This window comes from Alligator mississippiensis, chromosome 1 (genome assembly GCF_030867095.1).
Source record: "Alligator mississippiensis isolate rAllMis1 chromosome 1, rAllMis1, whole genome shotgun sequence".
Lineage (NCBI taxonomy): Eukaryota > Metazoa > Chordata > Crocodylia > Alligatoridae > Alligator > Alligator mississippiensis.
The window spans coordinates 199,755,776-199,781,668 of NC_081824.1; the positions used below are offsets into that span (position 1 = coordinate 199,755,776).

General features: G+C 40.7%; 1 protein-coding gene across 6 annotated transcripts in view; it reads left to right on the forward strand.

Annotated features, from left to right (window-relative positions):
* The window catches only part of TTC7A (tetratricopeptide repeat domain 7A), a 260,649-nt gene that overhangs the window by 102,900 nt on the left and 131,856 nt on the right, over positions 1–25,893 (forward strand). For 4 of the 6 annotated variants that reach the window (XM_006268496.4, XM_019485343.2, XM_019485341.2 and 1 more), the window contains 4 exons: positions 3,883–4,000; positions 12,816–12,873; positions 16,799–16,871; positions 23,999–24,159. In XM_006268496.4, the coding sequence (XP_006268558.3) occupies positions 3,883–4,000; positions 12,816–12,873; positions 16,799–16,871; positions 23,999–24,159 (410 nt within the window). The remainder of the gene's footprint in view (positions 1–3,882; positions 4,001–12,815; positions 12,874–16,798; positions 16,872–23,998; positions 24,160–25,893) is intronic. The other 2 variants (XM_019485340.2, XM_019485344.2) reach the window with 1 other exon arrangement.

The window sequence follows — 25,893 nt, forward strand, 5'->3', positions numbered from 1 at the left end:
CTGTCTTCAAATCAGGCAAGTGGAAAAAAAAACACCCTGACAGAATACTGTATTAACTGAAATAGATTTTGTTCAGACTATTAAAGGATCACTGCAGAATGGAAATTTCTAGTCTGCTGCTAGATTCTTGGTAAACTCTGCTTCCCTAAAGGGTCTCATTTGAGTATTAAGGAGAAACTGAGCTGCTGAGATTTTGTGAAGCTGAGTACTAGGAGGAAAAAAAGTCATTTCATTTAGGTCTTTTAGTATTTTCCCCTAAACTGATTCAATTCCAAATGTATACAAAGGCGAGAAGTATGGGGAATAAACAAGATGAGCTGGAAGCTGCAGCCTGTGAAAAGATAGATGATCTGATCGGCGTCAGTGAGACCTGGTAGGACAGCTCTTATGATTGGAATGTCAACAATGATGATTACACTCTGTTTTGGAAGGACAGTGTTGGGAGAGAAAGGTGGTGGTGTTGCCTAGTACATCAAAAACACACACACACACACTTGTTCCCTGGTTCAGGGAGAAGAAGACAGCAAAGAAGAATATATTTGGATGAAGATGAAAGAAGAATAATGCATCACCAATATAATGGAGGAGCCATCAAATCTGGAAGAGGAGGTGGATGAGGCACTCTTCAAGCAGGTAACAAGTCTGTGGTACTGATGGGAGACTTCAATTTTCCAGACATCTGTTGGAAAAACAACGCAGCCAAAGATAATGTCAAGCTGGTATCAACTTGTGTGGAGGACAACTTTCTGTTCCAGTAAGTGGATGTGATATAATTAGGGGATCATCTCTCTTGAATTTTGTCCTGACCAACAGGGAAGAACTGGTGGAGGATGTGAAGGTGATGGGTAACTTGGGAGGAAGTGATCATGATGTGATAGAATTCCAGATCCTGAGATGGGGAAAGCATGAGGTCAGCAAAATTGGGGTGCTAGATTTCAAAAAAGTGGATTTTGTCCTATGCAAGGATCTGATATGCACGGTGCCATGGAAAGACAGACTGAAGGATAAAGGTGCCAAGGAAGGCTGGGGTGTAGGTTGTAGCCGTGTTGGTGTAAGGACATAGGCAGACAAGGTTCCTTGGGTGAATTTGATATCTTTTATTAGACCAACCCAAATAGTTGGAGAATAGTTATTAAGCAAGCTTTCGAGTTTAAAAACCCTTCATCAGGCTAAGGAAGTTTCAGCAGTTGGTGTGTGTTCTTCCTGGATAGAAGGCTGGGAGCTTTTAAAGGGCACAGTATTGGAAGTCCAACAAGAAGCTCTCCCAACATGGTAGAAGCACAAGAGGAAAGGCAAAAAACTAATGTGGCTGCACAAGGAGCTTCTTAAGTGCTTCAAATGCAAAAGGAAATTATACAGGTAATGGAAGAATGTGCAGGTCACCAAAGAGGCATACCAGGAAATAGCAAGAACTTGCAGGAACAAAATCAGGAAGAACAAACTGCACCTGACAAAGCAGGTTAAGGACCACAAGAAGAGGTTCTGTGTCCAGAAAAAGAAAAGAAGGTCCAAGGAAGCTGAGGATCCTCTGTTTACAAGCCAGGGAAAACTCCTAACAGAAGATGCAAAAAAGGCAGAGCTACTTAACAGCTACTATGCTTTAGTCTTCACAAAAAAATTAGGCTGCAGCCAGACACATAAGCCTTATTTGGTTAAGGAAGAGACGAGCTGAGGGATGAGGTAACAAAAGAGTTGGTCAGAGAGCTTTTGATGGGTCTGAATGAATTCAAGTCAGCAGGGCTAGAAGAACTTCTAGGGTACTGAAGGAATTGGCAGAGGAGATCTCGGAGTCCTTTGAAATGATCTGTATGGTGCTGTGTGAGACAGGCCGCATACCAGACAACTGTAAAAGGGCAGAGTAGTGCCACTTAAAAAAAAAAAATAATAAAGGGCAAGGAGCACCCGAGGAACTAGAGACCAGTTAGCCTCATCTGTAACTGGGAAGTTACTGAAACATGTCCTAAGGAAGGCCTTTTGCAAAAATCTGGAGGAGGAAAGGCAGATCACAAGCAGCCAGCATGGATTTATAGAAAACAGTGTCAAACAAACCTGCTCTTTCCTCCTTTGACAAAGTAAGTACTTGGGTAGATGAAGGGAATGCTGTGGATACAGTGTATCTGGACTTCAGCAAGGCTTTTGATAAGGTCCCACATGACCTTATCATAAATAAATTGGCGAAATGTAGGGTGGACAAAACTACTTTAAGGTGGATAGATAACTGGCTCAATCGCAGCAAGCAAAGGGTAATTAGTAATGGGTCCATGTCAGAAAGGCAGGGGGTTTTGAGTGGAGTCCCACAGGTCTGTCCTGGGCCAAGTGCCGTTCAACATGTTTATTAATGATTTGGATGCTAGCACAGAAAGTTTCTTGAGCAGGTTTGCAGATGACAAAAGTGGGAAGGATTGTGAACATATTGGAGGATGTGAATGCAATTTGGAAGGTTCTTGACAGATTGGAAAGCTGGGCTAGAGCTAACAGAATGAAGTTCAGTACAGACAAATGTAAGGTACTACACCGTGGGAAGAATAATTGAAAGCACAAATAAAATGGGAAACCTGGCTGGATGGCAGCACTGTGGGAAAGGATTTGGGAGTCTTGATAGGTCACAGACTCAATATGAGTCTGCAGTTTGCAGCTGCACAAAAGGTGAATGTGGTTTTGGGCTGCATCAATAGAAGCATTAGGTGCAAGACACAGGTGGTGATAGTGCCTCTCTGCTCAGCAGTACTTAGGCCTCATCTAAAATATTGCGTGCAGTTCTGGGCTTCACGTTTTAAAAAGGATGTGGAGAAGTTAGAGGGGGTCCAGAGGCTAGCAACAAAGATGATAAAGAGCTTGGAAAGCAAGTCATACAAGGAGAGTCTGAAGGAGCTAGGCATGTTCAGCTTGTGGAAAAGGCGGTTAAGAGGGGACATAAGTGCCTTCAATTCCTATTAAAGCCTGTAGCATTTAAAGGTGCTTAGCACTTCATAGAAGTGGATCCTTATAATACTAAGTATGACTCTCACACAGGTTTGGTGACAGTACAGCATCTTAATCTGGGTCCTGAGGAGGAGGAGCTTGCTTGCAGTCATAGTATGCTAAACCCAGGCATCACTTCAAAGGCTACGGGAAAGGGTTCTTTCTTTAATTTTAACAAGGAAGGAGAGATGCCTGTGGTCTGCACAGCAGCAAAGCCAAATGTTTATAAATATGAGACTGTATGCTTGTAAGCACAGGCAAGCTAGTGGTCTGGTTGTACATAAAGAGCAAAGAGCCCTAGTGTTCTTGTTTTAAAATATGAATGGTGCCTGTCCTGAGACAGATATTAGAACAAGGTAAAGTGTCCTGTCATCACCTCCAGTATCTCTAAGTACATTTGGAGTTTGTGTTCTACCACTGTGATTCTGCTGCTCTACCAAGTACGGGTAATGCCTTGGTCCTAGTAACCCAGAGAAGAGCATCAGATGACTGACTGATCCCACTGCTGCCATTCAGCAGTGTCCTGAAGCATGCCTTTTCTCAGTTGGCCAGTGATGCTGCTTCTCTAAGCATTTGCAAACCCACAAATCTCCCATTCACCCAATGCATTGAACCACTTCAAAATTTGGCTAGTTGTTCCATTGCTCAAGTGTGAACGGAGCAATTTTGAAAATTTGGCCTTGCTTGTGGTTGCGGAGCTCTGTTGATAATCTGGGCCTATATCTCCTTCTTGCTATTATAAAGTCTGCTTGCTATTTTAAAGTCTTATAAAACCTGTGTGTAATTCCCAAAAGTCCAACAACCTGTGGTGGGACTCTGGTAGTTTATAACGGACTGCAGTTGTCTTTGTCACTGTCTAACTTTTTGACTCTGGAGGTAATGCAAGTAATTTTGTTTCTCATTTTACCTTCTCTCTTACAGCTGGAGGAAGGAGAGCATTTCGCCAAGACAGTGATAGACCTAGGTGAGGATACTGGAGAGTTCCTCGCGAAGGGTTATCTGGCTCTGGGGCTGACATACAGTCTTCAAGCTACTGATGGTAAATTGTCTTACTTGTCAAATATTGTACATAAAGCAGCCATTCTAAGTCCTCAATATATGCAACAGAAATTTATTAAAGGCTAAACTGTGGCAGATCATGGAAGGTAATCAAACTGCTGGGCCCAGGGGGACTATTCATTGGCATCTGCACATCTGTTTTGATAGAAAACTTGGAATTTTCTTTTTATTAAATGCAAAAATAAACTTTTGATCAGGTTTCCTGATAGTTTGAGAAGAAGCTGCATTTATTCTGGCTAACAATTTTTAGGTGGGGTGGCACTTCAATTGAATATTTGTAATAATTTTTCCAGATGTCATTTATTTATGCAGTAAAATCCAGTTTCCTATATATTTTCACATGTTGTTACCTATTCATAAATCTCAGAGAAGCATGGTCTAAGGCCTAGAACTATGAACTCCTTCACCCAATTCTTGGCTTGAATCTGACTCGGTAGATCTAAGGAAATCACTTGATTTCCTCAGATTTCTGTGCTTCTGCTTCTCCTGGGGGGGAATGGTCAGGAGAAGGGCAGGGAAACAGTCTGTGCATCTAGTGGATATTGACCTGAAAATATGTTTGTACAGAGCTTTGAACTGGATGTGTTAAGTGAATGCTGATTGTTGTGTGTTAATTATTGAACTAAGGCTTTGAAAAGTCAGTGTATGAAGATGCAAAGTATTTGACAGCCCATTGCACAGTGAGCAGGAGGGATTTCTACCTCTGTTCAGCACCAGGCTTGCGGCATGGAGCAGCTTTCTTAATGTATGCTGGGACTCCATTAGTAGTATTCCAACCTAGTTTGTTTCAGTAATGACTGAATCTCTTTGTGTTCCAGTTGTGCTGCCCAGTGCCCCCTTTTGCACCAGATCCATCCACACTCACTTTGTTTTAGACTTGCTTGCTGGAAGGAATTTGTTGTTCCTGAGGCAGGTCATTCACAGAAGATCTTGGTCTGCAGTGCAGTCAGTGACTACAGCACTTTCCCAGGCAGCCCTTCAACAGAGCCCTGCTCCTTGTTGGTTGTCTTCATCAAATAGAACCTATTCTTCAGCAGTACAACCCACTGCAATTTTCCAACCACATACATAGGATCCAAAGGGCAGGGATTAAGAGAAGAGCCCTTCCAGTAGTTTGTAATATGTTAAATAAGTCTCTCTCCCTATAAAACAATAGCCAATAAAAGATATCTCCCCCAAAACTCTATGCCTGTCGCATATTCCTTGAGCCATCACTGCTGTAGCCTCGCTCCAACACATCTCCCTCCTTTTGTTGTTTCGCTTCCCCAAATTAGTTCCTTTCAGAAAGTCGATATCCATAGCCCTATGTCCTTACCAGCCTGAACTTTCCCCTATTTTCCGAAGTGCCTTAAAACGTTAAGAGTCCTGAATAGTGGCCTAGTTCCTCAAGGCAACGTGCCCAGATTTTGTTTAGTTTGTTTCTAAGATTGTACAGGATCCCAGAGACTGTTTTCAGAGGTTGAAGTTTTGTCTATTAATAAATAGTAAGGTGTAGATATCCTCTGTGCTGAAACTTTATTAATAGACTTCCGAAGAGTCAAGTTGTGGAAGAGTCTGTTGAACTCTGTAATGACGATGAAAATATGTCCTGAACAGCAATGAGGATTTTTAAGGCCTTCTGTTGTGGAACCTGAAACTTTTTTTTTCTTTTATTCCAAGAGGTTAACGGAGTTTCAGAATGTTCTGACATACAGCATGTCCCTTTAAATAAAAGCATAACTCCCCCTATTGCAGATTGCATTTGTATCCAAGTTGGCTTCTGGATTCCATAAAAAAGGATGGACTTTCTGGTTCTCAGACAGTGTTTGTTGTTTTTTTAAACTAGAGGGCCAACATTTTCAGTTGCATATGGCAAATTCTTTTAGGGGAGCTTATTTCTTATTCTTCCTACTTTGAGATTATCTTTTAATAAAGTGGTTTAAAATCCATTAAATGTATTTGCTAACAAATATATGAATATCATGGCATTTTAGCAGAAAAGGCCAAATCGGTACTGAAGAACATTTTTATGAAATGCCATAGGAAGAATACAATATTTATCATAACAAAGAAGTAAGAGTTGAAGGAGATGAAAAAAGGAGAATTGAACTTCTCTATAATCCCCTTGTTTTATACTGAGAAATATTAATGTGTTTGTTTGGGGTCTGTGCATGTATAAACAGAGTCATAATGACAAATGTAACCACAAAATGTAACATCTGTGTGTGTGTGTGTGTGTGTGTGTGTATAAAATGTTAACTTTTGTAACTTTACATTTAAATTGACTTCTGACTGATTCAGTGCTAGCTAATATGTTTTCAGAAGCACTTGACCCATCTTTATTCAAAATTCACAGGAGAATGTCGAGATATTTTCTGGCAATGATTAGGCTTCCTCTTTTTAATTTCTACTTTATCATGTGTTTAGTAACATCTTATATGACGGAGACTTAAGGCAAAGGCTGTATGGCTCTTATAGCCTTGTTTGCTTTTCAGTATGACTCTTCCTTTAGCGAAGTTGGATGAAGGAACCATTCTGAATATCATTAAAACATTGCTAACTCTTTTGAGTAATCTCTGAAAAAGTCACCGTACATGCATTAGAGCAGGGGAGTATTGTGGACCCAGTGAATAACACCACCATTTTTCCTTCATTCTCAGCAAGTACAGTCTTGCTTTGCTCACAGCGCGATCTGATTCTTCTCTGGGTAGTTTTGTTTATGGCTGAACTCTGTTTTGATAGGTTCCTGCCGAAACATTTTCTTGCTGTCCCAGTTTTGACATTGCTTGTTAGGGCTAACTCTTCTTCTCTTGGGTCTCATGCTGAATACATATAAGACAAGAGAAGGTGGGATGACCTTAAGGCCTGACAAGGATGGAAAAAATCACCAAGCACAGAATACATTGTAAAATGCGAGTCCTTTTTGTAGCGGCTGCTTGATTGTTAAATCTTCCTAGGTTTTTACCAGACTTCCCCCTCAAGCATATTCAGAATGTTGAAATGAAGAAAAAGAATAGCATTTTTGTGTCTGTTGAGAACTTTAGATATATTATCACAGATTGGGGACAGACTTGGAAATGTTTCCCTAGCTTTCCAGAATAACTTATACCTAGTGTATTGAGGGCACAAGCTAATGTAAAAAAGCTGCAGGCACTGAACCAGCTCTAAATTGCTTATCTGGAGACCAATATTCAAATTGCATTCTTTCATATTTGATATATAGTAACAAGAATGCAGGGCTGCAGTATATAGGAAACTCAATTAAGGTAACGTTTTCAAAGCCATTGAACAAGCATATCTTGTATTTTTAAAAGGAGTCTAGGTACTTTTGGAGATCTGACTCTGAAGGGCCAAAGTCCTATGGACTGTATCTATAAGACGTACTCTCTGAACAGTCTGGATGAATGAGAAAAATGGAATGAGTTAAAAGGGGGCAGAGACTTAGTGCATGTTGGTTGCCCCAGGGCAGTTGTCCTTTTGTCCTGCCTTACCCTCTGCAGTGACATACCCCTGTTTGACTGAGGGGTAAACGTCCCTTCAAATTTCACTTACTGGGAGGAAAAAGCAGGCAGATGGACGGTTACTGTGGTAACATCACAGCTGACTGATGCTATGTCCCACTCCCTTGTAATTCTGGGTATGCGTAGAAGTAAGTCCTTTTGAAACATTTCCAAGTGAAACACGCTTGGAAATGCTTCAGAAAGGAAATATTTCAGCTGGGGGGGGTGTGTAACCCATGTGATGGCTCTAGAGTATTTCAAAATGCAGCCATTAGAGAAGGGGGGGAAGGGGGAAATGTCTCTGGAGGGGCTGTGGTAGGGCTCCCCAGCTCTACGCTGCCAGGCTTTTGACTCTCCAGCCCCAGTTCCCTCTACCTCTTTATTCCTCCTATTGCCAGAGATGAGGAGTAAAGGGGACTGGGGCTGAAGAGCCTGGCCTTGGTGGCAGTGTTTGATCCCTAGCATTCGATCCCTAGTGCTGGAGCAGCCAGCATCAGGGAAGCAGAAACGTTTTGGTGGTTACTTCTGTCCATGCCTTCACTGTAACATGCATATCTATATCCAGAGTGCCTAGGGCATTTTTGAAAATGTGATTTGGGTCACTAAGTTGTTTACGAGACTTGTAGCCTAAGGATGTAAATAAACATCTTGTTTGAGGCAGTCCTGATTTATCCCAGCATTTGACTTGGATCAAATTAGGCATGCCACAGTCATTTACAAGTCTCTTTTCCAGGTTGCATTGCTGCTCCTCTGCCAGTAGGTGGCTAGTGAGAGCACATAGCCTGGCCAGATCATCTTGGGGAAAAAGCATAGTAACCTGACGGATGCACACAGCCACATCTTGGGGGAAAACCATTAGTACCTTTTATCCCACTTCAGAGGGACTTCAGGTGCGTCAGTGGAATTGTATGGCTATAGAATACCAGGACAAAAGGCTTTCTTCTGGGACAGATGTAAAGTCTTATTTTGCAGCCTGACAATTAAAGAAATGTATGCTGAGGTTTCAGACTATAAGCAGAAGCTCTGGGCTTTGTGGGCATTTGCTTGTGCCGCAGCACCAGGCACTTTTAAGTGTCCAGCACTGCGGTGCATGCAGTTGTATAAGTGGCAAAATGTGCATCAGCGCTGAGAAAATGGCAGCAGCACGCTTTTGAATTAAAACACGTTGAAGGTGTTTTAATTCAAAAGCACACTGTCATCATTTTCTGTGCACTGACGTGCGTATCGCCACTTATACAACTGTATGCAATGCAGCGCAGTATACATCAGTTCACGTGCAGAGCAGACTTGATTAATCGAGTCTGCTCCAACTCGCCAGATCTCCAGAGAGTCGTGGGACGAAAAAGTATGTTTATAAATGTCCTGTGCCCCTACCTGTGCTGTCTTTATTAGTCTGCTGGACCGCCCTAATATAGAAGATTTTCACTTAGCTGGTGGTTCATATGCATCACCAGTATAATCCATTGATCTAAACAAAATGTTTTGACTTTTCCCAACCCCCAAACATCCCACTTCTGTTTATTCTAGGAAAAAAGGAAACGGGGGAGGAAAAACTATATACGTTTTGTGAAATGGAACACAAACACTCAACTGTACAATTGACTTCATATCTCTCTCTCTGTTACCCAATTATGTAAATATATGATCTGTGATTTTAAGAGTTTGCAGTTCTGACAGAAAAACACAAGAACATAGTAAGTGTATTCCCAGTCTACTCATTACTAAGATCTTCCCCTCTTGTATCTGCCATTAGGTACAAATTTATTATATTTTATCCCAATAAATTCAGTTTTTTAGCACCCAGACTTTTACAAATTTCCTCCCAAACTAATCAAAATATGCTAAAAATACATTCAGTTCATGTTGAGGTGACTGTATAAATGTAAAAGTTTTTTTCAAAATCGACATTTTGAATTCAACCGTTTGTCTTCTAGCATTTAATTCCTGGGTTTCATTGCTCAAAACATTAGAAATTCAACACAGACTCCTTTGTAATCATAGGCTTAAGTACTGGAAGAAAGGAAAGATCATCAGGGTAACTTTGTGGCCCTGTTTCAGCCACTTCCTTTTCTGAGACCCTTGTATTTGGAACTGGGCATTATGGCTGTTAGTAATAGAACGGTTCCATAGCTGTTCTGAACCACTTTTCACTTTCATTTGGGGAAGACAGGGGTTGTTTTGTTTTAATTCAGGTTAAGCTACATTTCCGCTGGGACATTTCCACTGTGGCAGTTGTATCTTCAGCCTATAATGTGTAACGTTCTTTTGAAACACGCTTCAGTTGTTTTCACAAGTTTAATCTTTCTCTGTGTGAACTAGGTTGTGTGTTTTGTTCACACGCCTTCCTCATTGCCAGCTCAGATTTCAGCATGCTATTGGCAGCTGGGTAGAGAAAACTAGATTCTGTTTGAACTATACTACATCAAGTGGAGCTACAGTAGATGACATGATCTAAAACCTGTAAACATCCAAGAGTTCTGCTAGAGGTTTTTCTATTTCCATGGCACATAGGCAGTGCATAAGTGCTACCAGTAGGGGGGCACAGCTCCGTGCTGCCACTGTAGCGGGGCGGCACAATTTGCGCTGCTGCCAATGCTGCTGCAAGGCTCTGGCTCCAGCCAGGCTGTAGCCTGCACTTGTGTCCTGCCATTGACTCAGAAATCTGGGGAGCCACATGCCCCCCCGACCCAACACATCACCAATGCCATGGCATAATGCAGTGCTGTGTAGATATGTGAGCTAGCTCAGGTACCAGAAGCAGTATAACCCTGTTAGTGTGGTGCTGCTTCTCAGGATAAGACATGCCAGTCTCTCTTTTTTTCCTCTCAACTATCAGCCTCACAGTTGGTTGGTTATGAAAGAAGTTCTGAAACTCCACAACATACTTTTAACTGGTGATACTTTCTAGGTGAGATGTACTGTATTTACTCGATTCTAAGACAAGGTGTTTTGTCCCATTTAACATGGGGAGGGAGCCATGAGGGGAAACTGCAAGATTAAACGAAGTGCCATGCAGTGAACTTCTGCTGTGATTTCTGTAGGTCCCTAGCTATAGGAGCTGGGCTAGGGTCATGGTCCATGTCCCAGGCTAGAATGGGGATGGAGCCTGGAAGCATGGAGCAAGCGTAAGAGGGAAGAAGGAGGAGAAGAGGCTGTGGTGGGAGGGAAAAAGACAGAGAAAGCATAGGCTGGGGAAGGGGAGGGTATGGGGGAGGAGAGGCAGAGGAAGAAGGGGGGACAGGCACAGGGGCTGGCACAAGCAGGGGAAAAGCTGTTTGATTTCCCCCATCCCAGCTATTTGTCTTCCACCTGTAGCAGTGGTGGAAGAGGGTGTGAACTAAAGATGACCCTTCAATAATTAGATTCTATACATGGAAGATTATAACAAATTTATAAAGTTTCCATGTATAGAATCTGGGGGGGGGGGTCTTAAATTCAAGGTCATCTTAGATTTGAGTGAACGCAGTAAATAGTGGGCTAAACTATTCAAGTATAATTCAAGTGCAGGGAGGATTGCACCCAATACATTTTCTAAACTTCTTTATTTTATATTCATTGTCTGAGCACATAGCATCCTTCTGCCATGCTTCTTCTGTCTCCAAATCATGGATAACATCTCTAGCAACATTCTGTGATTCTGTCATAAGTGAGGTATGAGATCACATTTTTCTCCTGGATGCTGTAGCCATTTACTAAATCCATTTTAAAGCCTTGTTAGCCATTTTAAACTGATGTCAACATTAATCCTTTTAGTTTTTCCTTTTAATTTTTCTCTTGTTTCTTGACTTGCAGTAACTGATAGTACACCTGAATTTTTAGTCTTTCTGGAGGAGAACATGAAGGGTGAAGTGTTCCAGGCATTTCTTTAAACAACTCATTTTGTGATGCTTTAAAGCTTACGTTGTTAGCAAAATAAAGAAACAATTTTCTTATCAAATCTTTGCCATAATGTCTTGTGGCATAATCACTTTGCAGTTTTTTTGCATCTAAAGACTAGCAGGAAAGCAGAGTGCAAAAGAGTTGTTGGAGGGTCTTGGAGAAGAGCTTTAACAATCCTCTCAGCCCTATTTTGATAACCATGTTAGCTTAGAAAATGCTTCCGTCATGGTATTATCAAATTCATCCATGTTCTGCTTTTTCACTGCACTGAACAGAGCTTTAGAGAATGGAACATTTGAACTTAGAAACTCAGAAGAAACTGGTTATCTGAAATTTTGAGCAAAAATGAACAAAAATCCTTTCTGTCTTTTTACATCATACCTCTGGATTATGCCTGTAGCATACTTTGCACTGCCCTGCCTTACCCTAAGATTTCTGCCTATAGGCTCTCACCTTTTCAGCTATGGCACCAGCATAGATTCTAATAAAGCAAGCCTCCTTAATACTTCACTGTGGATCCTCTTTAGTATCCAGTAAAGATTAATTGGTCTTAGGGCGTGGACAAGCATAGGTGCTTGGAAGGGGGAAAGGGGTTTGTGCTTGGGAGTGTTATGTAAATAGGATCTCCAAGAGCTTGCAGTATACAAGCAAGCTAAATTGCACTAATTTTGACTCTGAAAGAAGCAGGGTTAAAGTTGGAAGGGTTTTGCTACCTTTTGCCAGAATCATGCAGACATAGGTATTGATATCCTATGCTAGTGATACACTTGTTGCATCTGTCTTTCACCCCTCGTAGTCCCTCTTTCTGATTCCTTGTTACTTCATCCATTTGCCAGCCCCTGCACACATGCACACCTTTATAGCTTTATTTCCTACTGGGTCCCAAAGATCTTCAATGTTCTCATTGTTTTTATTTTTATTTGCTTTGAATTCATTACAGAATGAAGATGGAACCTAATGTGCCAGCTCTTAGGTGCTCAGAGCTAACACCTGACACAGTTTAGAGAACCGCAAGGAAGGAAAGGCAGCAACTAGGGGCCATAAACCACATTTAACATAGCGTAACGTAGAACAGCTTAATGAGCTGCAGTAGTTTCAGAAAGAATGCCATATTGGCTGAGGACCTGGTCACAGTGTTCTGTCTGTTGGGATTTGGTTTCTGTCCCATGTTTCTAGTTTTAAAAAAGTCTCCATTATGTACAGCACATTTAATGCAAACATTTCAGGCTTGCATTCCAGATATTTGTAATGGGAGGTAGACCTAGTTATAACAAAAAGATTTATTTTTTTCTATGCCTGTCTAAAAACATTACTGGCCTTTTCACAGCCATGTATACAGGTGCTGATACGCTTCTGTTGCTTTGTGCTATGTGTTTTAGAATGTACTGTAAGCATTCTCTGTTCAATGGTTCAATAACTTTGTGTCTTATCCTGCAGCTACCCTGAAGTGCAATCAAGATGAATTACACAAGAAAGCACTTCAGACTTTGGAGAGGTGAGAACCTGACTGATATTTGTGTCCCTTTTTATGTGAAGCCAAAATAATTCCCTTTAAAAACTATTTCATTCTCTGCAACATGCTTCAGTGTCTTACTGTTTAACAAGTTTTTTAGATGCTGGCAGTCATTCTTCTAAACCAATCCACTGATTACAAGAATACAGTGGATCATTCGGTGAATGTCAAAAGCCAACTCCTTGAGAAGAGTCCTTTAGATGTTTACAGCTACTTACAACTTAAAAATAAGCCAAACATGAGGATTATGCCCAAGATCTACCAAGAAACTTTGGGCATCTGGCTCCCATAAAGGAATCTACAACCTCTGAGTTAGGCAAGAGGCTCCCTAAAAATTGCTTTCTGGATCCTCAGCATAGGATCCAAAACAGTCAGCATGCTTAATTGGGAGCCCATTCAATAGAAAACAATGAAGACTTGGATATTTCTTAAACAACAGTCCTCTTTGATACTTAGGTGCTTTATTCTGTATGCCTCCCTTGGCTTCAGATTCACAGCTTAAAATTCCATAATCCTCTCCAGAACAGTTCCCTAACTACCAGGCTGTTTGCTGTTCTGAGGTAGGAGAAAAAATTATCAACTTTGACGTAGTTTCACTTTTGCATAAAAGGAATTGAAGATTCAGTTGGCCAAAGAGGAACATGGAGCAAACATAACTTAGTGATTAGGGTGTTTCCTTAAGAGAGGATACCAGAGTTCCAGCCCCTGCTCAAACAGGTGGTATAAAAGCATGGTGGTGATAGTACTGCACTTCCCTTCACTGTGGTTTGAAAGAAGTAGCTGCTCCAGCAGTTTGTATGGAGTTGAGTCCACTAGTCATGCTCCAACAATGTCTGCTATATTGAGCTCCCCAGCCAAAACAGATGGAAGAAAGTATAGTTTATGAATCCTGATGAGGTTTAGGTGACAGAGATGCTGAGCTACTCAGCACTATTAAGACTGAGATGCTTCTGGGCTGCCCAGAAGCAGAACTTTTAGGTGCCTTGGCAGATTTTAAGTTCAAAAGCTTAGATGGCTGTAGATTTCAGTGCCTTGAGGAATGTGTGGCAGTGAGTGGGAGTTTTGAAGATTTTAATTTTCAGTTTAGGTAACAAGAAGGACCTTGCAAGGTCCCAAGTTCAGCACATCTCAGTAAGTGTAAGGAAAATGATGGTATTTTTCTTTAACTATTTGCATCAAACTCTAGCTATCTTAGCCATGTTAAGGTGATGGTCATCAAGATACCTAAGCTCAATGTGGGATCTGTCTCAGACTTGTTTCTTGTCTTCTTACATATCGGCACCAGTAAAAAAATTCTGGAGGTCAAATTCTGTCCTCCGTAACACCTAAGACAGCTCTGTTGTATTCTGAGACTGCACAGATGTAACTGATTGATCCTGTAACTGGAGCTTAGTTAACAATTCTGTTGGTGTGTCACAAGAAGGAGCAGAATCTAGCATGCTCGCTCTCAGCTCTGTTGGCTCTGCAATGGTAATAGGAGTATATGGCAGTAAAAACTTATTTTTGTCACTAAAGTCAGCAGACTTGTCTCCAGATCCTTATTCATGTTGCTCTGAAGGGTAACAAGGTGCATTTTGGCACTTTTCAGAGTAGTAGATCTGTCACTTTAACGAACACGTGTTCTTGACTCCTATGTAGTATCTCCAGTACTGTGCTATTTAGATGTAATTGCTGTGCTGCGTTGCTTTTTTAACCGTATTTATTTTTATCCTTTGACCTTTCCCACTGGCAGTGACTTATTTTCATGGTATCTTAACTCTAGCTAGGAAGCAGACAACCCTGTAGCCAATCATATCCATAGAGATATCCATAGTACAGCCGACAAGGGGTGCTGCAAGTTGGCCAGATAGTGCTGTATTAGTGGTTGCATGTTTTTCAGTTCCAAAGTACGTGCAGACTCTGCCAACCCAGAGTGTAGGAGCCTGTGGCCATCCTTAAACATGAATCTCTTGGCCAGAAGCCTTGTTTCACTAGCTTGTTTTTGTTGTTGTTGTTGTTTTAATACCATTTAAAGATGAGAAACAAAGTAGCAGCTCTTTTTCTTTCCCAAACCATTGTTAATCATTGTTCCCCATACATTGAGATGACTTCCTTTCTTTTTAGCCCTTTAGCCTATTGTTAGAGGAGCTGTTGCAGACTTTATATGAAGGACTTTAAAAAGAACAGTTCCTTCTCTTCCAGTAACCTAGATAGAACAGGCTTGCATTCAGGTTTATGTGTAATAAATAAATCAATCAATTGAGCTCTCTGTGACACATTGCAGTATAATGTATCCAGTGTCATGTCTTAATCCCTGGAACTGGTATGGATCATGCTAGCCAAGAGTTCATAGGCCAGTTCTAAACCAGCAGAGATAAAGGGCATACTCCGTCCAAATTAAACTTGCCAGTCTTGGAGCAATTCATTATAATCATCAGCTCAATAGAGTTTAGCTCAGGCTAAGATTATAGTTGTGTGGTAACTGCCATTGACATAGTGTGTGGTTTGTGTTTCCTGCAGCAACTCTTAAATCTTTTTATTAGTGAATGAATAGTTTGGCAGTGCTTAGCCATCAGGCTTGTCAGTCTTTTATTTCTCCCTCATAAACTCTTCAACTGCACTTGCCTCCGGGCAGGGTAGCACAGGTGCAGACTTCCCTCTTCTTTGGAATAAAGCCCAAAAAAGTTAGAAAATATCTATTTAGTATGATCAGCCTTTCCTCTTGTGGTAAGGGCATTGTTTTAAAAGAGACCTGGGAGAGGAGGTTGAGTTTGTCAGCCAGCATGGAGTCGGTAATAGATTTTAGAGTGTTATCTGAGAGACCCTTCCAAAATCCTGTAAGGAAACCCATGGATCAGGATTGGGTGAAACCCATTTATTGTATGTTTCCTAACACTTGCCTTTTGTAGGGCTGGGGCAGTGGTTATAAAGAGAGCCTGTTTAGAAGTCTCTGCCCATTTCTAAATAAAACAAAAAGTAAAGCCTTAGAAATGTGGAGACTGAGCTGTCAGCAGTGAAGCTTTGTATTCAGGATAGTACAAATTCTTATTCCATGTAGCTCTGTAGAGGGCCATCTATTATATGCACTGCTGGAGAAGTAGCAACAGAGCCTAGTGGGAGTAAGGCACTGAGCTGGGTATTGGGAGACTTTGGTTCTGTTCTTGGCTCAGCCATTAACCTGTGCGTGTTTTTGGGCATGTCACTTGCTCTCTTTCTGTGTCCGACTTCACTCCCAACTTCAGTCTATCTTGACTAGTTGAATTGAAAGCTCTTCCAGGCTGATAATATCCGTGTATTTTGCATTCTGCCTGGTACTGGGGAGCAGGGGTGCTGATTTTCAGACTGCTATTTGCTCATGGAATCCAAATAGCAAGAACAACAACACTAAGAGGAGAAATTGCCATTTTATTTATGCAACCCCTTTCCTGTATCAGAGCCTTTATTCAGATATTAGGGTACTGCTGCTGTGCCTTGGGTGAAATAATAGAAGGTAGTTAGTTTGAGGCTTTTATTCAGGCTGAATTGCTTAAAACAATGTCATAAAGGTATGTGGGTCATGAATGGAGAGCAAATGATTTGCACTCTCTTCCCTCTTCTCCGTCATAGTCAGGTATCTAAACATCCTGCGATAAATCATCTCTTCCAGATTGTCAGCATGGTTTGTTTTTTTTAATAGATGGGAGATGCTTCGCATCTGGCTGTATAAAAATGCCAAGCATCTAGATTTTATAGCAGTTCCTGCTTGCTCGTTTCATGAGCTTGGCTCAGCCAGCAGAGCATTCATATGCTCTGCACTTGTAGAATTCCTCTTGAAATATGCTTTCTAAAATTTATGCATAGTTTGTAGCTTCTTTCTGGTAGAAGAGATAATGAAAAGCACAATCTGATTTTTCACTTTCCTTTTTTTCTTGTTTGGTTGTCCTTAAAGAGCACATCACCTGGCCCCTGAAGACCACCAAATCATCCTTTACGTCTCATTGCAGCTGGCTCTCGTCAGACAGGTATGTGCCATGACTGGTAATTTCAATTCTGTCAGTCACCAAGTGGCTAGGAGCTAGTGGAATGACTCAGCAGAATAAAACCAATCTTGGTCACACTCAGCAATGACTTTTCCTGAAAGCGGGGAGGGAGGGAGGGGCAATAGCATTAACTCAAATCCACCTTAGTAAAAGAATGAATAAGCAAGAACTCCCTAGCCTGGGGTTCAGTCCAGTCCTATGACCCTGGTTGTCAAATCTTTCCAAAAGCATTTATCCAGCGATTCATCTCCATCTGTCCCCTGCACTCCCTGCTCTAAGCAACTGTGCACGGGAAGGGCAAAGGCCAAACTTGAGATGTTTGTTATTTTTTAACCAGGCCCTGTTCCTGGTCTCAGTCTCTTCCAAAAGTCTCTTTTGTTACTTTTAAAATTCTTGATCTCTTAAAGTTCTCAAGTTATATGTATTAAGGAGTTGCTTATTCCATGCTTGAGTACCTTCCACTATGATTTCTGTGGCCCTTGGTAGGATTATTTGGTACTCAGATGTTACTGCAGGTCTTAGGTAAAAAAAAATCAGACTGTTTTTAACAGTGTGCTTTGCTGTGTTTAAGAAGATTTGCCTTTTCTGTTAAAAGCAGATGACCTTTGTCAAAAAAGCTGAACTTTATTAGAAACCCTTTTAACTAGATTTGCAATTTCATCAGCTTATTTTCCTTCCTTGGCAGGCTTTCTGTTCACTGCAGATTTCTCTCTACTCTAGTCTTTGACTACAGAGTGAAACAGATGCTTCTTACTTTCCTGAGCTAATTAGGTGAGCTATTTGTTCATTAGGTTAAACTAATTGTTCCAAGAGAGCACACTCTTACTAATGTCACTTTTGCAACCCTTTCATAATAAGAGCAGTGTTCTGTAAGGACTAATGCATCAGGATAGATAATTAAAACAGCTTATTGAACTTTGTCATCAGCCTGCTGTGTACCTCGCAATACAGTTTTCTTAGGGCCTTTAATGAAAAAAATATCTAACTACTCTATTTTCTATGCCTATATACTCTGACAGTCTGATTTGCTGGTTTCTTAGCCCCTTTGAGGAGATAAAATACTAAAAGGATATTTTTATAGATACATTTTTCATGGCTGACCTCAAAAAGAATAAAACTGAGATTTTCTGGTCATCATTTGTCCTGCCTCCCCCTTACTGAAACAACAAGCTTTGATTCATCCTCCCTGTCTATTTCTAAGGTTCTAGTCTTTCTTAGTGGTGAGATTTCATACGTTGCATTTTGTCCTCCTTTTCCACTTGTTCTGTCTGTTCCATCCCCCTTGCTCTCTTTTTCGTCTCCTGCTGCACCTGCAGATTTGTCCTTGACATTCTGCCTCTTGCCCCTGCTCCCTGTAGGTGTGAACCCTGTATGTTATGTTGTGTCAGTTTGGCCCCTACCACCCTGCTGCTCCTCTTCTCCATCTACTGAGAAATAAATCTTTAACGCATGCTTGGAGTGATCAGAGATACCTGAGACATCTTTATTTTTAGACCACTGTAAAATATCCTGTTCTTCTTTTGCCAGTCTGGTTAATGATAAGCATTTGGCAATGCATTTTTAATATCCTTAATTATTTAAAGTATCTAACATACTCTTTTTCTGATTAACTGAAAGATAAATTATTCTCTCTTCTCTCTCTCTCTCTGCATTTGACAGATTGTATTAACTGTTGAATGTCACAATTCAAGGTTTCATCAGGCTGCATCATGCTGCTAAGACATTAAAAGTGCAGTTTTATGCATTTGCCTATTACATCTTACCTTTTCTTATAAATAAACCTTGTTTTCATTATCAAGATCACTTAATAAGGTGCCTTAGAAAAAGCTGAATAATATGGACATAAAACTTCCTGAAGTAGATGGCAATGTTCTGCTTTTTCAGTTCCACAAGTAGACTGAATTAATGATGCTGAAAAAACTACCTACCCTGAAAAGACTCTATAGAATATTTCTAGCAGTCATTTTTCTATTACTTGCTTAAAATAAGTCTGGTAAATACAGGAGAAGGGGAAAGGAAACAGAAAACCTTGAAGTTTACTCTGTTACCTAAGCAAGGATGCAATGTAAGGACCTGGTTATAAAAGATACCTCAGGTGAAAGGGTCAATCTTCAACTATCAGTGTCAATGATGGTGTTACACTTGACATGTATATTTGAAGGCACTGCCTTTCAGAGATTGATTCAAAGACCACTGAAATCAATGGGAAGACTGCTTTGAATTCAGATAGGCTTTGGGTTGGGCCATTAAAGCACTTTCTGCAACACCCTTCTGAGTAAATACACATGAATTCAAATATGTCCTCATCCATAAGGAGAGTCTTATTTTATTTTTTTCCCAGTCTTGAAGTGCTAGCAGGAGAAGAGCAGTGTTGGCCTCTGGGGTTACTAACATCTGCAGGACTCAGTTGACAGTCAGCCAAATAAGTTAAAAAATGAGACTTCCAAGTCTCAAGTCCAGGGTGCTAGTTCTGCCTCTTTTCCCATTTCTGCAAAAACAAGGTAGAGTGAGTTTTTTAGAGTGAGTTTTTGAAAAGGAGGCAGCTTTTAAAAGTCTTGCTTGTTTTTGCCAGCTTGTTTCCATGGAAATGACTTGAAGGAGTCAGAACTCTTGTTAATTGTAGGTACTGGTTCCTTTTTTGGCCCTGAATACCGTGTAAATCAATGTCAGATCCATAAAAAGAACATGTAAGGTTTTCAAGTCATTTTAAAACTTGTACTGATGTCTTTTTGATTTGATTTGACCTTCCTCCCCAGGAAAACAGGGGTGGAAAGGCAGCCAGGGGCCAGCAGCTGAGAATTAGTTCTCACTTATCAGTTTCATCTGTGGGCTGCCAGCAGAGACCTGACGTTTCAAGTGGCAATTTTCAAAAAGCATCTACAGGCTTGAAGGGTGCATGTACTTCAGCAGTGAGGGAAATTAATAATAATAGTAATAAAAGGTTTGGAATGTATCTATCAGTTATTCCTCTCGCACCCTGTTATTCCTTTTGAGCATATGGTTTCAAGGCTGGTCGGTTGACTCATAAATCCTATTTTGTATGTGGTGGTAAAGAAGAGATCAGAACTCAGTTTTGTGTATGTGTATGTCGGGGGACAAACTTGATGTTGAGACTGTTGGGTATAGATCAGTGATTCCCAACCTTTTTTTGCCACAACCCGCTGCTGGGAGTGGGGTGGAGCGGCCTGGGGCCAGAGGAGCTCCTGGCAAGTGGCGTGGCTCATCCTTTGTGTGCGGCACCGCCAGTATTGCCCCTGCAACCCTCATTTGGGTCACGACCCGAGGTTGGGAACCGCTGGTGTAGACACTCATAGTTGTCTTCTCTCTTGCGCTCATTCACTCTTTCTGAGTAGTATTGCTTACGTTGTTCCCTGTTGGGTCTTTCTAGGTCAGTGGTTCTCAGCCTTGTTAGACTCAAGGTACCCCTCAAAAATATGAGTGCTAAGCTTTCACTTGATTATTTTCCATATTTAAAAAAAAAGGGGGGGGGGGGTTTCTTTTGCAAAGAACTCAGAAGGCTCATAAGAAGTCAGAATGTTTTTTGACACTGGGTTCCTATTTGAAATCTCTGGGTTTATCCTGTGAATCAAGTGTAGATATTTGTCCACACAACAGTGCTAACATTGCATGGTACCCCATGGCACTCTTAAAAGCATCTCATTGCTATAGCATGCTGGTTGAGAATCAGTTTTAGGTCCTGACCTATAGTTTTGGGAATGATAGAAGTTCCAGTCCATGCAAGTCTGCTAGCTTCCTTTTCATTAAGAGTTCAGTATGTGCCCAAGTGATAAACATTTCAATCTTTTCTTCCTTAAAGGCTTTATTTTGGACCAGGCCTCTTTTTCTCTTTGGAGATTCTGCCATAAATTCCTCCTTTCTTTAATGTCCCATCCTACAAATACTAAAAATATGGCTGTCTTGCCAAATATTTGTAGTTAATCATCTCTAATTCACAGCTGATATCAAAGTTAGCCAGACTGGGGCTGGTCAGCCAATTATAATCAATGTAGCTTCAGAGGCTTGAAGTCTGGTTCTCACTGCATTTGAAAATTTGTAATTTTGTTGCTGAACCAATGTAAGTATACAAATGTATTTGGCTATTGCAAAATGCTTTTTAAATCTTCATACTCTGTGCATATAAATAGGAAGGTAAGGATAAGTCTCAGCATTGTTTGTTAAACAAATGCATAGTAGTGTCAAAATAAGAGGCTGCATTCTGCATATCCCTGTTCACAGCACTATTTTGGCAGTGTTGAGAGGCTCCATTTGTGTTTTATAGCAATATCTTTGCAGCTAAGTCATTACAACATGAATAAAAGTATGCACATGTTCTCTGCAAAATGTTTCTGGTTTATTAACTGAATGATGAACTGGGTGAAAGTAGCATCTTCCTGTTGTAGGCCCCACTAGGATTCGTGGTCCAGCTGAGATAGAATTGCTGTTAAGCTCAGCATTGGCAGGGAATTTAAGCTGGCAACATACGTATGATACAGCCCTGAGGTTTCAGAACACCATCTGGGCTGCCAGCTTTCATGTTTCTCATGTTACATAGCTACTTAAATTAATAAGCTGTGGCATCTGTCAATAGAGAGCTGGTCTCTGCCTTTCCAAAGAAGTTTGCTTTGACTCCTGCCAAACGTGGTTTATTGTTCTGGAAATTTGCCTCACAACTTTGCTGAGAAGTTTGGCTTATTCCAGGTTGACCTGTTTAAGGCTTGCAGCAAAGAAACAGAGCATATTGATGCTGTTGCATGCTCTTTTTCTTAGCTGTGTTTGTCCACTGTTTCTAATTGTGTAGTAGTGGGAGGACTCTGTGTGGGCTAGTAATATTGTTACAGTGCTGAAAAACTTTCTGGCTTTAGTTAAACAATCATGTGGCAGGCAAGCATGACTGATATTCAAAATCAAACCATTGCTTGCAACTCAAAGACCAAGACTATCTTCTAATTAAAGTGCTAGATTTTTGTTGGAAGGAAAAATAGTTGTTAATTAGAGACATTAGCTTAAACAGATGAAAGGTAGCTTCTTTACCTGCTCAAATAAATGCAATTATATTTTTTTCTCTATAGAGTGTGTTTCTAATCTACTGTATTAGATGAGAACCTGGGATTAAAACTAAATTTTGAGTAAGGAGAAATCTAACAAGTAATATAGCTGTGCTTCTAGGTCTTTGATCAGATAGCGCTAAGGGGAAAAGTTAGTCACCAGACATGTAACCACTGAAAGGAAAGGCCTAATCTACAGATGAGTGAAAAATAAATTTTAGGCTATGTTTTTTTGGCATCACAGGACAATCAGCCTGAGAGTCTGAAAAGGTGACTGGGACTGACTTCAGGGTACCTCATTGCAGCCAAAGCTATACGGAGAGTTTCTGATTTCCTTTTTCAGGGCAAAGTGCCAATCAGCCTCCATTAAATCATATGCCAGAATTGTAGGGATAGCAGTTTGCCTTCATAAAACTTAAGCAGGCTGATTCACGAATCAAATTTGTGCCCACAGATGTAATGCATTCTTAAATGTTGTGGTGACATTAATAGAGGGTAGGTGCAAATTGTCCCTCTTTAAATTTATCTGTACTGACATTCAAGGCTCTCTGGAATCTCAGGGCAGGGAGAGGAGTTCCTGGATGTTTCTAATTAATTCCTTTCGCCCCCAACTTGGCAATGTGGACATTTTTAGTTTTGGAGGAAGTAAACAGGAAAAGTGTCAGTGTCTGAATGATCAACCTTGAGAAAGATATAGTAAAGCCTGGGTTATGGCACTGTTTTGACTGGGTTAATTGGTATGCCTCAATCATACCTGCAGTGTTGTTTATAACTGTTGATGTAGTGCAACAAAAGCTCTCCTGTCTGTGGTCCCTGCACTGGATTTTTTTTACAGCAGTACAAAGGGGAGTGAGGGAGTTTAGTTTGCAATTCTTTAGGGGTGGGTAGTCCATAGATTTTGCAGGAAGGAGGTTTTCTCCATATATTCATAAAGGAGTGTTCCCACTGTCCTTCTCCAGTGTAGGCAAGAGGAAGAAGAGCCTTGCTTAGAGCAGATTGCATGCACCTGGGGTAAATTAGCTGAAGCACCTCATACCTGGCTGGGAGTGTGTTATCTTGAGGTGCAACACTTTACTAAGCATAGGGGTGCTGTGGCTTGACACCACTTTCTACTCTGGAACATGCTTAACTGGTACAATCTAGCCCTGCGCATGTAAATGGACAAATACCGTGGCCTGCAAGGGAAGTGATGTTGGGTTCACTGCTCTTTCCCCTTGTCTCTCTCACCTATTCACCTCCATAGAGAGGCATGTTTGCTCGAAATGGTCAGTGCCCAACATCTATGTGGTGACAAAGTTCCCCCACAAAACTTACAAGTGATCAAAGGACAAACATGGTGTTCAGACATTCCTTTTTTCTGAGCAAAGTAAAGATAAGATATATGACCACATAGATTTCATGGCGTGTTTGCACATGTGAGACTTGTTAAGCTTTCCACCATATAGGATGTGATTCTAATGACATTCTGTTGTGGTGGATGTCAGGACTGTATTTTACTGAGCAGATAATGAATATTTCTCTTTCCTGACAGCATTCTGAACCTTAAGCATATTTAACCCTTGGACTTTCATAATCTACTTCTCTTGTCTTGGGCTAAATGGTGAAGGGCATTGTGTAGCTGTCATAAGAGGCAAAGTGCAACAGAAATGTATATGTTGACACGGAGCAAAGAAACGGTCACAGTTCCCTAAGCTACATAATGGAAATGGGAATTTCATATGTGTATGGCATAACTAAAAGGGTTGTACACAGCACCCAACCACAGTGCTAAAACAGGGGGAGTATTGGGTGATGTCTCCTACCCCTTCTGATACCTTGTAGTAGTAGTTGCATGCCAGCTGCTTTATAGTGGTATAAAAACTCTTCATCTTCAAGATTTTTAATTGTGCTTCACTGGCTATGCAGCCTGTTAGCTTGGGCTGGCTGTTAAAGTGCTTACAAAAGTCTGTTTTTCTACAATGTTCCCAATAAGATGTCAAGATTTCCAACAGCTATATGTGCTCGTAGCTTTGGGGAAGAGGTCAGATATGTGATTGGTGGGAAAATGTTTCTTATTTTTTCCAGATTTCTGATGCAATAGAGCACCTCCAAGAAGCACTGAAACTGTGCAAAGATGATATAAATTTGCTTCATCTGTTGGCCCTCCTTTTTTCAGCCCAAAAGCAGTATCATCATGCACTGGATATCATCAACATGGCTCTCACTGAGTACCCAGAGAGCTTTAGGTAAGTCCTGTTACTTGCATGCTCCACCCCTTCTCTAAAACAGTTTGGTGTCTCTAGTCATAAGATCACATCTGTGACCAGATCTCTGAATTCTCAGTTTTACACAAGGAATCTGATATACCATTGCCTTGTGTGCCAGTACAACTCCATTGCAATCAATGTAATCCAGCATAAAACTGAAGTAACACAAGGGTGCATGAGGTTCAGAGTATTATCTTGTGCTCTATCTCAAGAGGCTTCCTGGTTGTAGTGTACTCATGTATGTATAAAAACCAGGGTTGCTTCATTCAAAATATTTATCTTTGTTTAATTTGTAATGCAGTTTTGTATAGTGTTCTGTAGTTTTTTCACATGTCTTTCTAGATAGACGTAGAGCATATCCAAAGGCAAATATACGATTGCCCTCTCAAATTGTTTGATATCTTTGAATGCCTCCTGGTTAAAGGGAAACTAACTTTTCACCATTGCTTTGTTACTTACATGTTATAAGATTTGCAAGAATAGTATGGCTTTGGAAGAAAGATTAATTGAAAAACACATGTATTGTAATGTGCAACTGGAGGGGATGGCTTGCTTGTTTAAAACCTTGATGTGAAATAAAATAATTTCCTTGGAGTTGGTGGTTCTAGCTGCACTATGGTTGAATCAGTCCCTCTTCTTTTTAGGGACATAAATAGGTTGAATTCCTTGCCATTTACCAAACCATAAAAAAACCTTTTAATACTAAGGCCTTGTCTTGTCTGCGTGGACATTAAAGATACCTTAGTTTTTTGTTTTGTTTTATTTTTAAAGTAGTACAATCATCTTGTCTCTGTCATTTTTTTAATAATGCTACATAGTAGGTTGCTTGTGCCACTTGATGCTTAACATTCATCCAGAGTCACCTCCATTTCATTGTTCTGTGTGCACACATGCGTATGCATCTTGGGGTATTTTAGAATCATTTGGAATGAAGAATGCACTATCAAGGTATAATATTGGTCATCCCATACTGCCTTCTGCAGGTACTCTTGGTATCCTTTCCTCAATCCTTTGCCTTCTTCACATTTGTAAGGAGTTGTGACCATCTGCACATGTTTTATAGTTGACAGGCAAACTAGAATTTTTTTCCTAAAATTCAGGTCCATATACCAACACGTGTTCTGTATATTCACATAGATAATGATTGAGCAGGGATATCCTCTAGTGGCTGTGAGGATGGATCATGTTTCTGAAATACAGGAGATGTAGTAAAGTCCTTACACCTGTATTGTCAGCAGTCAGTTGTTCCTAAGGGACTGCAAACACTAAAACGCAGTTAAGAGGAACATTACAGCAAAGCATAAACTATGTCTTTTTGTTAGGAACAGAGGACTTGCCATATCAGATCAGACAACCGATTCATCAAGTCTAGCATCTTTCTTCCGGTAGTGCACAATAACTTATGTTTCAGGAGACGGAAACCAAATAAAACATAATGCACCAAAGCAGCTGTGCAGTGCTGTCCATGGAAGGGAAGATTCCTGTATGGGCTTTGCAGCAATTGGAATACCCTGAAGCAAGAAAATAATGATAGTTTTCTTACTTTTCTGAAGCTGCTTTGCTCATTGTAGAGAGGCAGGCCATACAAGGAGTGCCACATAGGTTTAGAGTGGTGTGTTAAAAGGGAGGTTCAGTTTTCATAATAAGATCTTCAAGACCCCAAATCTACTGTTACCCCCCAAAACACGACAAACATGCTATTCTGTAACTCCT